This window comes from Sus scrofa, chromosome 2, assembly GCF_054392235.1.
Source record: "Sus scrofa isolate SSC_HxYL_T2T_F1_AM1 chromosome 2, Sscrofa_HxYL_maternal_Yorkshire_Landrace_v2.0, whole genome shotgun sequence".
Classification (NCBI taxonomy): Eukaryota; Metazoa; Chordata; class Mammalia; order Artiodactyla; family Suidae; genus Sus; species Sus scrofa.
The window spans coordinates 53,324,674-53,340,610 of record NC_139384.1 but is presented as its reverse complement, the minus strand read 5'-3'; the positions used below and the strand labels follow the sequence as shown (position 1 = coordinate 53,340,610).

At 36.0% G+C, this 15,937-nt stretch overlaps 1 protein-coding gene across 1 annotated transcript; it reads right to left on the bottom strand.

The window, feature by feature from the left end:
* Positions 1 to 11,676: 11,676 nt before the first annotated feature.
* LOC110259732 (olfactory receptor 8K3-like) lies at positions 11,677 to 12,618 on the bottom strand. Its single transcript, XM_021085477.2, has one exon. It carries the CDS (start codon positions 12,616 to 12,618, stop codon positions 11,677 to 11,679), a length of 942 nt encoding a protein of 313 aa, XP_020941136.1.
* Positions 12,619 to 15,937: the final 3,319 nt, after the last annotated feature.

Sequence of the window (15,937 nt, the reverse complement as noted above, 5' to 3'; positions counted from 1 at the left end):
TGTCGTGTAATCCTGCCAATACCTGATGCCCTGGGGAAGAGCCCCTTGGGATCTCAGTGGCGCAGCTAGCTGTTCCCACCCTTGGGGAGTGCTGCACTCCTGAAGAACAGCTACCCAGCACCACCAGCCCCCTGCAAGAGCCCCACAGCCCAAAAACACCAGAGCAAGCTCTCCCCAGCAGTGTGAAAACTGCTTCCTCTTGGTGCAGACCTCCCAGTCCTGTCTGCCCTCAGGAAGTCCTCCTTTGCTTCAGAAAGACACTGTCAGCCCCACCCACCCTCAGGAAAAGCTATGCTTCCCCAAAGAAGACGACCAACAATGCCAGCCCCCTGGAAGCATTCAACAACAGTGACAAGGCAACCCTGCCTGGCCACAGGGAGTACACTGCCACGAAGAAAAAGAAAACAACAAGCAAGATGAAGAAGCTCAGAAACCACCCCCAGTTAAACCAACAGGAAAAAACACCTAAAGCAGTCAGCAATGAAACAGACCTCTGCAGTCTGACAGACCTGGAATTCAAAAGGGAAATAGTGAAAATACTGAAGGAATTAAGAGAAGATATGGACAGTAATGCAGACGCCCTCAGAAAGGAACTAGAAAATAAAAGGAGGAGCCAAGAAAAAATAGAAAATTCATTTGCAGAGATACAAACTGAGCTAAGGGCAGTAAAAACCAGAATGAATAACGCAGAAGAACGAATGAGTGATGTGGAAGATAGAATAATGGAAATCACACAATCAGGACAGCAGACAGAAAACCAAATGAAAAAACATGAGACCAATATAAGAGACCTATGGGATGATATAAAGCAGGCCAATCTACACATAATAGGAATTCCAGGAGTAGAAAAAGATAAGGGGAAGGAAAATATATTTGAAGAAATTATCACTGGAAACTTCCCAAATCTGAAGGATACTGAGTTCAAGATACAAAAAGCACAGAGGGCCCCAAACAAGTTAAACCCAAATAGACCCACACCAAGAAACATTATAGTAAAAATGGCAAAAGTTAATGATAAAGAGAGGATCCTAAAGGCAGCAAGAGAAAAGAAAAATGTTACTTATAAGGAAACCCCCATAAGATCATCAGCTAATTTCGCTTCAGAAACTCTACAGGCCAGGAGGGAATTGCAAGAGATATTTAAAGTGCTAAAAGGAAAAAATATGCAACCTAGAATACTCTATCCAGCAAGAATATCATTTAAAATAGAAAGGGAAATAAAATTTTTTCCAACAAACAAAAGCGAAACAAATACAGAACTACAAAACCCAGGTTAAAGGAAATATTGAAAGGGCTTCTCTAAACCAAAAAGAAAGGAATGAGGAAGCCACAATCAGGGAGCAGTCACTCAGATAAGCCAGCATACAGATTTAATAATGAACATGTTTCAAACAATATAAAATTAAAAAGAAAAAAAGTCATCAAAATTATCAAATGTGAGCAAGTGACGTGAGGAAATAAATTCTTTTTTTTTTAATTTTTTCATTTCCATCATTCTTTTTTTATGGTCTGTTTCTCTTCTTAATTTCAATATACTAATGAAGAGTTTGAACCTACAGGACTATAAGGCTAAAACACACAATTATAGGAAAGGGTTAACATACTTAAAAAACAAGGCAACCGCAAATAAAAACCAAACATTGCATTTGCAAAAAATGAAAAGAAAAACAGTCAAACAGAAAATAATTGGAAACCATACAACCAAAAATAGAAAGAAAGAATGGAGAACCATAGAATCAACTGGAACACGAGGTTCACAATGGCAATAAATAATCATCTATCAATTATCACCTTAGATGTCAATGGACTGAATGCTCCAATCAAAAGACACAGAGTGGCTGAGTGGATAAAAAGGCAAAAACCTTCAATCTGCTGCCTACAAGAAACTCACCTTAGGACAAAGGACACATATAGATTGAAAGTGAAGGGGTGGGAAAAGATATGTCATGCCAATAGACATGACAGAAAAACAGGAGTTGTGATACTCAGACAACATAGACTTTAAAACAAAAGACATAAAGAAAGACAAAGAAGGACACTATTTAATGATTAAGGGATCCATCCCAGAAGAGGATATTACTATTGTTAATGTATATGCCCCAAATACAGGAGCACCCAGATGCATACAACAAATATTAACAGACATAAAGGGAGAAATTGATGGGAATACAATCATAGTAGGAGAATTTAATACCCCCCTCACACCAATGGACAGAAAACCAATAAAGCAACAGAGATCCTAAAGGAAACAATAGAAAAGGTAGACTTAAATGACATCTTCAGGACACTACATCCAAAAACATCAGAATACATTCTCCTCAAGTGCACACGGAACATTCTCAAGAATCGACCACATATTGGGACACAAAGCTAACCTCAACAAATTTACAAGCATAGAAGTTATCTCAAGTATCTTCTCTGACCACAACGCCATGAAACTAGAAATCAGCCACAGGAAAAGAAGTGAGAACAAACCTACCACATGGAGCCTAAACAACATGCTACTAAAAAACCAATGGGTCAATGAGGAAATCAAGAAGGAAATTAAAAAATACCACGAGACAAATGATAATGAAGACACAACCACTCAAAATCTATGGGATGCTGCAAAAGCAGTGCTCAGAGGGAAATTCATAGCGATGCAAGCCTTTCTCAAAAAAGAAGATCCCAAATTGACAACTTAACCCTCCACCTAAATGAATTAGAAAAAGAAGAACAAAAAAGACCTAAAGTCAGCAGAAGGAAGGAAATTATAAAGATCAAAAAGGAAATCAATAAAATAGAGACTCACAAAACAGTAGAGAAAATTAATAAATCCAAGAGCTGGTTCTTTGAAAAGATAAACAAAATTGACAAACCCTTGGCCAGACTCACTAAGAAGAGGAGAGAAAGAACCCAAATAAACAAAATCATTAATGAAAAAGGAGAAATCACAACAGTTTCTGCAGAAATACAAAAAACCATAAGAGAATAATACTACGAACTACTATATGGCAACAAGTTTGACAATCTGGAAGAAATGGACAATTTTCTAGAATCTTACAGCCTGCCAAAACTGAATCAAGAAGAAACAGACCAACGGAACAGACCGATCACTAGAAATGAAATTGAAGAGGTCATAAAAACACTCCCTACAAATAAAAGTCCAGGACCAGATGCCTTCACAGGTGAATTCTACCAAACATACAAAGAGGATCTGGTGCCCATCCTTCTTAAACTTTTTCAAAAGGTTGAGGAAGAAGGAACACTCTCAAAGACATTCTATGATCACTCCAATTCTAAAACCAGACAAAGATATCAGCAAAAAAAGAAAACTTTCAGACAATATCTTTGAGGAATATAGACACAAAAATTCTCAGCAAAATCTGAGCCAACCAAATCCAACAACATATCAGAAAGATCATACACCATGACCAGGTAGGGTTCATCCCAGGTTCACAAGGATGGTTCAACATACACAAATCAATTAACGTCATAAACCACATTAACAAAAGAAAAGTCAAAAACCATATGATCATCTCAATAGATGCAGAAAAAGCATTTGACAAAGTCCAACATCCATTCATGATCAAGACCCTCGCCAAAGTGGGTATAGAGGGAACATTCCTGAACATAATCAAAGCCATTTATGACAAACCCACAGCAAATGTAATACTCAAGGGAGAAAAACTGAAAGCCTTCTCACTCAAATCTGGAACAAGACAGGGATGCCCACTCTCACCACTGCTCTTCAACAGAGCAGTGGAATTCCTAGCCACAGTGACTAGACAAACAAAAGAAATAAAAGGCATCCAAATAGGAAGAGAAGAGATAAAACTGTCACTGTATGCAAAGGACATGCTACTATACATAGAAAACCCTAAGGACTCAACCCAAAATCTACTTGAACTGATGAAGAAATTCAGCAAAGTAGCAGGATAGAAGATTCACATTCAGAAGTCAGTCACAATTCTGTATACCAGCAATGAAATATTAGAAAAGGAATACAAAAATATGATACCTTTTAAAATTGCACCTCACAAAATCAAATACCTCAGAATACACCTGACCAAGGAGGTAAAGGACTTATATGCCAAGAACTATAAAACTTTAATCAAAGAAGATGTAAAGAAATGGAAAGGCATTCCATGTTCCTGGATTGGAAAAATCAATATTGTATAAATGGCCATACTACCCAAAGCAATCTACAGATTCAATGCAATCCCTATCAAATCACCCAGGACATTTTTCACAGAACTAGAACAAACAATCCAAACATTTATATGGAACAACAAAAGACCCAGAATCACCAAAGCAATCCTGAGAAACAAAAACCAAGCAGGAGGCATAACTCTCCCAGACTTCAAGAAATACTACAAAGCCACAGTCATCAAAACACTGTGGTACTGGTATCAAAACAGACAGACAGACCAATGCAACAGAATAGAGAACCCGGAAATCAACCCTGACACCTATGGTCAATTCATCTTTGACAAGGGAGGCAAGAACAGAAAATGGGAAAAGGAAAGACTATTCAGCAAGCATTGCTGGGAAACCTGGACTGCTGCATGCAAAGCAATGAAACTAGAACACACCCTCACATCACGCACAAAAATAAACTCAAAATGGCTGAAAAACTTAAATAGAAGACAGGACACCATCAAACTCCTAGAAGAGAACATAGGCAAAACGTTCTCTGACATCAACATCATGAATATTTTCTCAGGTCAATCTCCCACAACAGAAATAAGAGCAAAAGTAAACCCATGGGACCTCATCAAACTGAAAAGCTTTTGCACAGCAAAGGAAACCCAAAAGACAACAAAAAGACAACTTTCAGAATGGGAGAATATAGTTTCAAATGATGCAACTGACAAGGGCTTAGTCTCTAGAATATATAAGCAACTTAAACAACTCAACAGCAAAAAAGCCAATCAATCAATGGAAAAATGGGCAAAAGACCTGAATAGACATTTCTCCAAGGAAGATATACAGATGGCCAGCAAACACATGAAAAAGTGCTCAACATCGCTGATTATAAGAAAAATGCAAATCAAAACTACCATGAGATACCACCTCACACCAGTCAGAATGGCCATCATTAATAAATCCACAAATAACAAGTGCTGGAGGGGCTGTGGAGAAAGGGGAACCCTTCTGCACTGCTGATGGGAATGTAAACTGGTACAGCCTCTATGGAGAACAATTTGGAGATACTTTAGAAATCTATACAAAGAACTTCCATACGACCCCGCAATCCCACTCTTGGGCATCTATCAGGACAAAACTCTACTTAAATGAGGCACATGCACCCGCATGTTCATTGCAGCACTATTCACAATAGCCAGGACATGGAAACAATCCAAATGTCCATTGACAGATGATTGGATTAGGAAGATGTGCTATATATACACAATGGAATACTACTCAGCCATAAATAAATGACATAATGCCATCTATAGCAACATGGGTGGAACCTGAGACTCTCATCCTGATAAGTCATCCTGATAAGTCAGAAAGACAAAGACAAATATCATACTATTTCTCTTATAACTGGAATCTAATATACAGCACAAATGAACCTTTCCACAGAAAAGAAAATCATGGACCTGGAGAATAGACTTGTGCCACCTGGGGAGAGAGGAAAGGAGTGGGAGGGATCGGTAGCTTGGGGTTATCAGATACAACTTAGAATAGATGTACAAGGAGATCCTGCTGAGTAGTATTGAGAACTTTGTCTAGATACTCATGTTGCAACAGAACAATGGCTGGAAAAAAATGTATACATGTAAGTATATCTTGGCCCCCATACTGTACAAAGGAAAAATAAATAAATAAATTTTTTTAAATGTCACTGGGACAGCTAATCTAAAACAGTATCCTGAGGCAAGAGGATCATTTCTCTCCCACATATTCTTGTCAAAATACCAGCTTGCGCTTTCAGAACAGAACATAGAGGAGCAAAGAATGGAGTTTCACTTGGATCATACCTAGCTGGAAAGGCAGTGCACAAGGAATTGTTTTGATCCCTGAGGTACTCTTGGACACTATGTGCAGCACATTCACAATAGTTCCCATCACAGGAGAGATGCCCCCTTACAATGGATTCAAAAACATATAATGGTCCTAACCTTCAAATTCAATGGGTCACCCTGAACTTCATGATTTGTGCTAAAAATACCCCTCCTCCCCTCCATATGAGGACCCAACACAGAAGAACTTGCCTCACTGAGGCCTGGCAAGGTGCTTTACTCAAATAACTCAAGTTTCAGGAAATTTCAGATTCCTGATCCTGTTTGTTAATACTTTTTCTGGATGAATGGAGTCATATCCTGTCCATACAGAAAAAGACTTCAAAGTGGTTAAAACCCTCCTTGAGGAAATTACTCCCAGATTTGAATTGCCTAACACCTTTCAAAGTGATAATGAGCCTGCTTTTGTCTTGAGTATAACCTAACAATATTGCAAATTAATTGGATTAATTTGAAAAAATAATCTTCACCCTGGAGACCACAATCAACAGGAAAAGTGAAGAAAATGAATTATACTATAAAAAGAAGCATTACTGAAATAAGTCAGAGACTAACTTAACTTATACTAAGATCTGACCAGTTCCCCTGCTATGGATCAAAGTGGCTCCCACAAGCAGGTTAAATTAAGCCCCTTTGAAATATTGTATGGTAGGTCATTCCAGGTATCTGCCTAGGCAGGAACATTATAAATGCTTGGAAATACATAGCTGTTGCCAATTATGTTAAACTCTGGGCATTCCACTAACCTCTGTTCATGAGTTTGCCTCCAATATATCTGCCTATCCAACTGAAGTAGGCCTACATCCTTTCTGACCTGAAGATTGAGGCCTCCTTAAAACCTGGGGAGAGCAAGTGTTTGAACACTAACTGACTGCAAGGTGGGCAGAACCATATGGTAGCCAATTCTCAAGGTTCTGAATTTTAAGGGCATGACAGTTTTCCAATCATGCAGAGAAACAAAAAATTTGCAAAATGAATAATAACATTTGTCTTATTGGAGGTTTGTAGGAACATCATGACATGACAGCTGTAAGAACAAAGTATTGAGACACTAAGAAATTTGCAACAATGACCCCCACTGTCATCATTTTAGTATAAAAGAAGCCTGTATTCTGTCTTAAGTAAAATGGCTTTCTAAGACACTAGTATGTCATCTTCTCAGTCTGCTAACTTTCCAAATACATTCACTATCCCTTGCCCCAACACCCTATCTCGCAATTTATTGGCTCGCTGTGAGGTAAGCAGAATGAATTTGGACTCAATAATAATAGAACTGTTCTGTGTCTTGATTGCGCTTTTGGTTACACAGCTGTAAGGATTTGTTAAAGTTCTCACAGAACCTGAAACTAAAAAGTACATTTTAATTTACATGAAAATTCACAATTTACCATATGTAAGTTAAAAATACTTTTTAAAATACTATCAATTAACAAAAGCTTCACTTTGATGTGATGCATGACCATTCCCCTAATCTAGTCTAAAAGGTTTCATCCTCATTTACCAACCAATATCCTTTGACAATTCCATTTCTGAGGTCAGCCTTCATGTTTAGAAATAATCAGAGTAGATATGACAGAAGGTCTTTGTTGCTGCCCAGAGTTATTTATTTGTCATAGACACTCTCATGTTCTCAGTCAATACAGACTATAGAGAGGGACACATAGACAATGTTAAATGATGTTAGAAAAATGTACATGTCATTGGTTATGTCACAAATGGTACAATATTTTCATGATTCTCTAAAATTGTGCCAGGGTTCAAAAACAGCAAGTTAAAACACGTCAAGAGGGAAGAGCAACTCATTCTTCTTTACAAGGCCAAATAAATAATTAGCAGCTATTATCTTAATGGCAGTATTTTAGTTAGAGCAATTTATTATCATGATTGTATGAACATTCAAAGGAAAGGTTGGAACATAGGCAGGTATCAGTACTGATATACATATTATTAACCATAAGCTCTTGAAACAGTTTTCCCAACTTTGAGATACTATTTCAAATGATAGCAAAAGGGGTCATATTCTTCATAAGCCAACTGGTAAAGAAAATCTGCAAAGCCTGCAGATTTTACAGCAATTTATAATGTCATAATCATATAGGAGCATTAGCAAAGTTATGAAAAAATGCAACTTTTTTAAAATGTAAGATATTTGTGCAAAGGCCTACTTTCCAATATCTACCTATAGAATAGCGTAATTATGAAATTCACAACTGCAGAAACAAGCAACACTTTTCTTTGAAATATCAGTAGGTTATTTTAAGGCCTTTCTTATTATTACTCTCCCATTGTTCCACAGAGTATATTAAATTCCTACAAAGTGCTAATGAAATATGTCTATATTCATAGCTGTCTATAGCCTTGTGTTCCATATGCATGCACAGGAAACACCCCAGAACACTCAAAAGTGTTCAGTCATACTACACTCATTAAAACTATCAAAACCTGGTTTGCTGAGAAACATTTCTTCCCACAAAAGAACATCTGCTTCCACTGAAAAGTCACTTAAAATGAAATATCAACAACCAAACATCATAAAACATTAATATGGTAAATATTTCCTCCTTTAGCATCACATTCAAGCCTGTACACTAAAACATTTATTTTCTTCACACAGCAAACTTTCTGGTAGGATGATAGGAATTGTTCTGTGCTTTTAAAATAACAACATCAGAGAGCTAGGCTTCTTATATCTTTCTCTTTTTCCAGTTATAACATCTACATCCTTCCAAGAATGAAAGGAAGGGAAGCAACGGACAGAGCACTTGCTGACATCTGCATCCATCTCATTAGCAAGAATTGAGCCATCTCCTCACATTCAGCTGGATAGAAAGCTGGGGAATTGAGTATTTCAAATATCCAAACTCTACAGTTAAATTCATTTGGAGATAGAAGTTTTACACTTGTGTATCCTCAGCATGTCTACAAAATTGTCTACGTCTTTTTATGTGAATCTCTGTATTAGTTTTCTCTTGCTATTGTAATAAATTACTGCAAATTGAGTGCCTTAAAGTAGCACATACATATTAACTTACAGCACTATAGATCACAGGTTCAAAATTTGTCTCACTGACAAAAATCAGTGTTGTCAAGGCTGCATTTCTTCTTGTGTGCTTTAGTTGGGATCCGGTCATTCTTGTTCAATTAGATTATTGGCAGAGTTAAGTTCCTTGAGATTCTAGCACTGAAGACTTTGTTTCTTTGCTGCCTGCTGGTCAAAGTTTATTCTCAACATTTGGAGATACTGAATAGTCACCTTCTGTCTGTTTAGGGCTTCTCTTCCACTATATTTTCCTTCATTACATTGCACTATGTCTTGATTTCCCATCACATCCAAGACTCTCTAATTCTTCTCCCCCTCTTAACATATATCTGATGTACCCCATAGACTCAATAGACTCTGCATCAATGTAATATTTCTTTGCATATATTTCATTAGGCATATATTTTACTGAGCTATAAATGTGCACTGCTAAATATCACTTAGTAATTATTTGTAGTATATTCATGCAGTAACTTAATCTTTTTGCTTCTTTTTTCATTACACTCAAAAATACATTAAAAATATCTGAGATTTTGCTTTCTTGGTAGATATTTTTCTCCAACCTCAGCTACACAAATGCTACTACAATATATAGTTCAATAAACATATAGTTCAATAAAAAGCTTTAAGTTTACTACCTTTATATGTCGTGAACAAATTCCCCATGATACACAAATCATGTATCCCCCCCGTGCATATTCTATTGTGGATATCAATATAGATACATCTATGCTTATGGCTATATATATTCCCATGATTACATGCTCACATAGTCATGAGTTCTCTTGATAAGAACAAATATATTATGTCAGTTAATTTTGTTAAATATCTCAGAGATTTCCTGCATCTTCCCATATTTGACAGATGCCTAAATTATATTTGCTCTTATTAATTATTACAATAATATGTGTATATCAAATACTGGAGAGGGTGTGTAGAATAAGGAACTCTGCTACACTTTTGCTGTGAATGTACATTGGTAAAACTCCTACGGAAAACAATGTGGAGTTTCCTCAGAAAACTAAACATAGAGCTACCATATGATCCAGCAATCACACTCCTTGACATATATCTGAACAAAACTATATTTCAAAGATACATACACACCTATGTCCACAGGAGCACTATCCACAATAGCCAAGATATGGAAAACCTAAATGTCCATTGACAAAGAAGTGGTTTAAGAAGATGTGGTACATATATACAATGGAATACTACTCAGTCATAAAAGTGAACAAATTAATGCCATTTGCTGCTACATGGATGCCACTAGAGTAAAATAATTCAGAAAGAGAATGATGAATACCGTACGATATAATTTATATGTGAAATCTAAAATATGGCACAAATGAACCTATCTAAAAATCAGAAACGGACTCTGTCATATAGAGACTTGTAGATGCCAAGGGGGAAAGGGGAAGAAGTGGGATGGACTTTGAGTTTGGGGGGATTGGATACAAAGTGTTTCATTGAGAATAGATAAGCAATGAGGGGATATTGTACAGCATAGGGAACTATAATACAATTGCTTGAAATAGAATATGATAGAAGATTATGTGAGAAAAAGAAAGTATATATGTGTATGCCTGGGTCACTTTGCTATATAGCAGAAATTGGCACAGCATTATAAATCAAATATACTTCAATAAAAAATTAAAGAAAAACACAGTACATACTCACTTGAACAAAATTTGTGGAAAATTATCCAAATGAAAAAGAGGAAATACTCTAATTTATTAGAGTAGACCTCATATACAAGGAGACACAAACAAGGAGAACATGACTGAAATAAGATTTTTTCTTGTTTCTCAGAGAGATAAGTTGTGATAATGCATTAAAAAAATAAGTAGGAAGTAAAAAGATCAAGGTGGTTGGAAAAATAAAAGTCAAAACCAGGAAGCTTCTGTGGCAAATTACAAGAAACTTAACTCAGTTGATATAGTCCACAGGTAGAATGATTTAGGCAAAATTAGATGCTGTCTTGATCTGGGCTGCTCAAGTGCCAAGGATGCTGAATTAATAGACTCTCTAAGGCTCATATGTGAAAATAATGTTACTGATGAGAAGGATGCAAAGATCCCCATGTGGAATGGAAACACTTCAGCAAATTCATACCATTGATTACCTCAACTTTGCATAATATACTGAGCATCCTTGCAACCACAAATGAGTGTGTTTCAACACACCCCATAGAAACATATGAAGGTGAAATTTAAAGAATATGCTTACAGAAAAACATACACAAATACACAGACTCTAGAAAGTTTATTTTAGTAGTTGAGAATACCACAAGTGTAATTTTAATTTCCTTTCCGTACTGTTTTTCTGTCCCACACAGAATACCGACACTATTTTCCTGTGTTATAGTCTATTGTTCCCAAAAAAAATCCTACTGCATAAAAATTATCTAACTATTATATTTATAATTCATATTTCCCACAGGAAGAAAAAGACATTTACTGTTCATTAGTTAATGTATTTAGAGCATTTAGAAATATAACTGATATATAGACATCAATCTCTAAATACCTATTGAATAAATTTATCCTTCCTTTTCCTTTGAGGGAACACATAACAATATTTGCCTTTAAATAAAATGAATTTAAGAAAATGAATAAAATGAATTTAAGAAAACATACTGCATATTTTTTCCCATAACTTATGAAGAGCATACTTTACATCTTTGTTCCTCAAGCTGTAGATCAAAGGATTTAACATAGGGATAATGAGGGTATAAAATATGGAAGTCACTTTATCAGTGTCAAATGAATGACTGTATTTGGGCTGCATATACATAAACAGTAAAGTCCCATAGAACACTGTGATCACTGTCAGGTGGGATCCACAGGTGGACAAAGCCTTCTGTCTGCCCCCAGAAGAGTTCATCCTGAAAATGGCTACAAGTATAAGCAGGTAGGACACAAGAACTATGAGAAGAGATGAAATCAAATTAAAAGCTGAGAAAAGTAGAATAATCAATTCAATGTCATATGTATTTGAGCAGAGCAAAGGCAACAAGGAAAGACTATCACAGTAGAAATGTTTTATGATATTGTAGCCACAGAAGGATAAATTAAATATCTTTACAGTGGTGAAAAGAGACAAAAATATGCTATAGAAATAGGGAATTGACACCAGCACACAACAAACCCTTTGTGACATCATGATGGTGTAGAGCAGAGGGTGACAAATGGCCACATAGCGGTCATAAGACATTGCTGACAGAATAAAAAACTCACTAATAATAAATACAATGTAGAAAGCTCCCTGGGTGGCACAGAGATAATAGGAGATTGTATTTTCAGCTACAACAAAACTTTCTAACATTTTGGGTCCTATAGTTGTTGAATAACCAAGATCAGTGAAAGACAGGTGTCTGAGAAAGAAGTACATGGGTGTTTGGAGCCTGGAGTCCACCTTGGTGAGGATGACCATTCCCAAGTTGCCCACCACTGAGATCATGTAGATGAGCAGGAACATCCCAAATAATGGAAGCTGAAGCTCAGGGTGGTCTGTGATTCCCATGAGGATAAATTTGCTCAGGACTGTTAGATTGTGTTTTTCCATCCAGATTTATCAGAAAACCTATTCTAGATAAAGATATCAGCATAGTCAGTAGTTTTTATATAATGTTATTTGGTCATGTTTTGGTACATGAAACTAAAACAAATATGATAAATCCAAATTTCAGTTCAAAGTATTTTAAAATAAACTCACCAGTCACATTAAACATGTATAACAATAATAAAGAGAGAGAGAGATAATCAGTGATGATAGAAAGAAAGAAAAATAGAGAAAAGAGAGAAGGAGAACTGAACCTTGTTACAAGGAAAATACTTGTGTCAAGGGTCTTTTTTTTAACCTATAAGAAATATAATATTCATAGCATTAAATTATATATATGTACATATATATATTTATAAGAAATACACAATTACCTCATAAAATACTGCTTATAAATTTGTGAGCTTCTGATATCCTACCATATGTGTTTACCTTTCTATATCAGAAATACTGAACAACTCATGCAAAATATTTTATATCAAAGAAATAAGAAGCAATATATGTCTTGTTTACACGCAATAATAAGAGGCTTAAAAATTCCATTGGTAAGTGCTGATTTTATTGTAAGAGGAGGGAAGACAGAATTTTCCTTCACCGTCTTAAGGCATGTAGGGTCAGCATCCAATTGCTTTTTCGCATTTTACTATCTTCATTGATTACCTGATTATTATGTTTTAAGACTGTACATTTTGGAAAGATTGTATATATTCCTGCTCTACTCTGGACCATCACCATAAAACTGAGTACTTACAAATTTCATGGCCACCAAAAATTGGACTTTTACGTCAATATAAAGTGGAAACCATTTTCCACTCATCAAAACTTCAGGAAAAGTTCATATTTATACTTTGTTTAAAATCTGCATTAATTACTAGAATATTTTGAGAAGGAAATAAAGATCTCAGAGGGCTCTTCCTAAAGAGCCAAGAGTAAATAACTGACTAACGATTTGGAAGGACACTGAATTAGAAACTAAACACATGCAGCTTCATAGTTCTGCCATAATTTTTATTTTTTGTTCCTGATTCTGTTATCTTCTCTTGTCCCATGGTTTGTGTCCTTTCTTATACATAATATTAAGCATTTATTCAAAATATAAATATTAAATAAACTATTTGGCACTGAAATTGCAAAAGATGCTTACTGTGGGTGTTCCCTTGTGGCTTAGTGTTAATGAACCCAAATAGTATCCACGAGAAAGTGTTTACCCCTGGCCCCACTCAGTGGGTTAAGAGGTTTTGCATTGCTGTGAGGCTGTGGTGTAGATCACAAAAACAGCTCAGAACTGGCTTGGCTGTGGCTGTTGCATAGGTTGGCAGCTGCAGCTCCAATTCGACCCCTAGCCTGGAAACCTCTATATGCCATAGATGTGGTCCTAGAAATAAAGAATAAAAGGAAGGAAGGAAGGAAGGAAGGAAGGAAGGAAGGAAGGAAGGAAGGAAGGAAGGAAGGAAAAGCAAGCAATATGTTAATTTTGTTTGTGAAAATACTTAGTCTGAAGAAAAAAAGGAGTAGTCCCATTCTGCTCAAGCATAAAAAGGCAGGATGTAGGCAGAAATGATCAGAAATCCTCATATTTTGTGGTGCTTTGAAACAGAATAAATGTACTAATGGCTAATATTGTCAAAATTATTTGGGTATTGGTTGATTATAGCACCACATGAAACTCTTTACCTGTCATAAAACATCTGTCTTGGCTCCTTATGTGCTTCATAACACCCACAGTGAGAACAATTTATTGATCTCTTCTACATCCTGAGTCTCTCCCTGAGGAGACGCCAAGCAATTTCCTAATTGTCCCTGAAGCATTTGAAAACTTCACAGAAAGCAAAGGAGGGGGTGTGTTTAATAGTAGTCCAGAACAATTTGTGTTGCCCAGTGAGACATATTTGGGTTCGGATGTTACATTTCTAATTTTACTTTTTTTTTCAAAGGAAGCAATTAGAATTTTTATTATGAAAATTTTACGCATATTCACAGTAGAATAATCTAGTGAACTCTCTCTCATTGACCCATCATCCATTTTTCAATAGTTACCCAAATTCTGTCAGTTTGATTTATCTATACTCCTACATTTTCTCCTGGGATTTAAAAAAAAAACTCATTGTTATGACTATTCATCTATTACCAATGAGAATACTATTTAGGTGAAACTACCATGCCATTATCATACATGTGAAAAAGGTAACTGATTCCTAATGTCATCTAATACCTGATATATAAGCAAATTTTCCAGATTGTCTCAAGCATATTTTTATACATAATGAATTTATTTTTTCCATAATAGCTGGTTTACATGTTCTTTCAGTTTTAAACTATACAGCATAGTTACCCAGTTAAACATACATGTATAGATTCTTTGTTCTCATATTATCATGCTCCATCATAAGTGATTAGACAGAGTTCCCAGTGCTACATAGCTAATCCATTCCAAAGGCAATAGTTTGCATCAATTAACCCCAAGTTCCCAATCCATCTATTTCCCTTCCCTCCCCCCTTGGCAACCACAAGTCTATTCTCCAAGTCCATGATTTTCTTTTCTGTAGAAAGATTGCTTTGTGCCATACATTAGATTCCAAATATAAATGATATTATATGGTATTTGTGTATCTCTTTCTGATTTACTTCACTCAGTATGAGAGTCTCTAGATCCATCCATGTTGCTGCAGATTGCATTATGTCATTCTTTTTTATGGCTGAGTAGTATTCTATTGTGTATATATACCACTTCTTCCTAATACAATCATCTGTTGATGGACTTTTGTGTTTTTGCCATGTCTTGGCTATTATGAATAGTGCTGCAATGAACCTGCATGTGCAATTGCCTTTTGTAAGGAAAGTTTTGTCTGGTTATATGGCCAAGAGTGGGATTACTGAGTCACCTGGTAGTTCTACATATAGTTTTCTAAAGTACCTCCATTCTGTTCTACATAGTGGTTGTACGATCCTACATTGCCACCAACAGTGTGGGAAGGTTCCCTTTTCTCCACACCCCATCCAGCATTTGCTATTTGTGTACTTATTAATGATGGCCCTTCTGACTTGTATGAGGAGGTAACTGATAGTAGTTTTGATTTGCATTTCTCTAATAATCAGTCATGTTGAGCATTTTTTCGTGTGTTTATTGGCCATCTGTATATCTTCTTTGGAAAAATATCTATTCAAGTCTTTTGCCCATTTTTCCATTGGGTTGTTGGCTTTTTTGCTGTTGAGTTGTATAAGTTGTTTGTATATTTCAGAGATTAAGCCCTTGTCCACTGCATTGCTTGAAACTATTTTCTCCCATTCTGTAAGTTGTCTTTTTGTCTCCTTTTTGGTTTCC

Coding starts and splice junctions, on each gene's coding strand:
- LOC110259732 (XM_021085477.2), bottom strand. CDS start 12,618: ATGGAAAAACACAATCTAACAGTCCTGAGCAAATTTATCCTCATGGGA.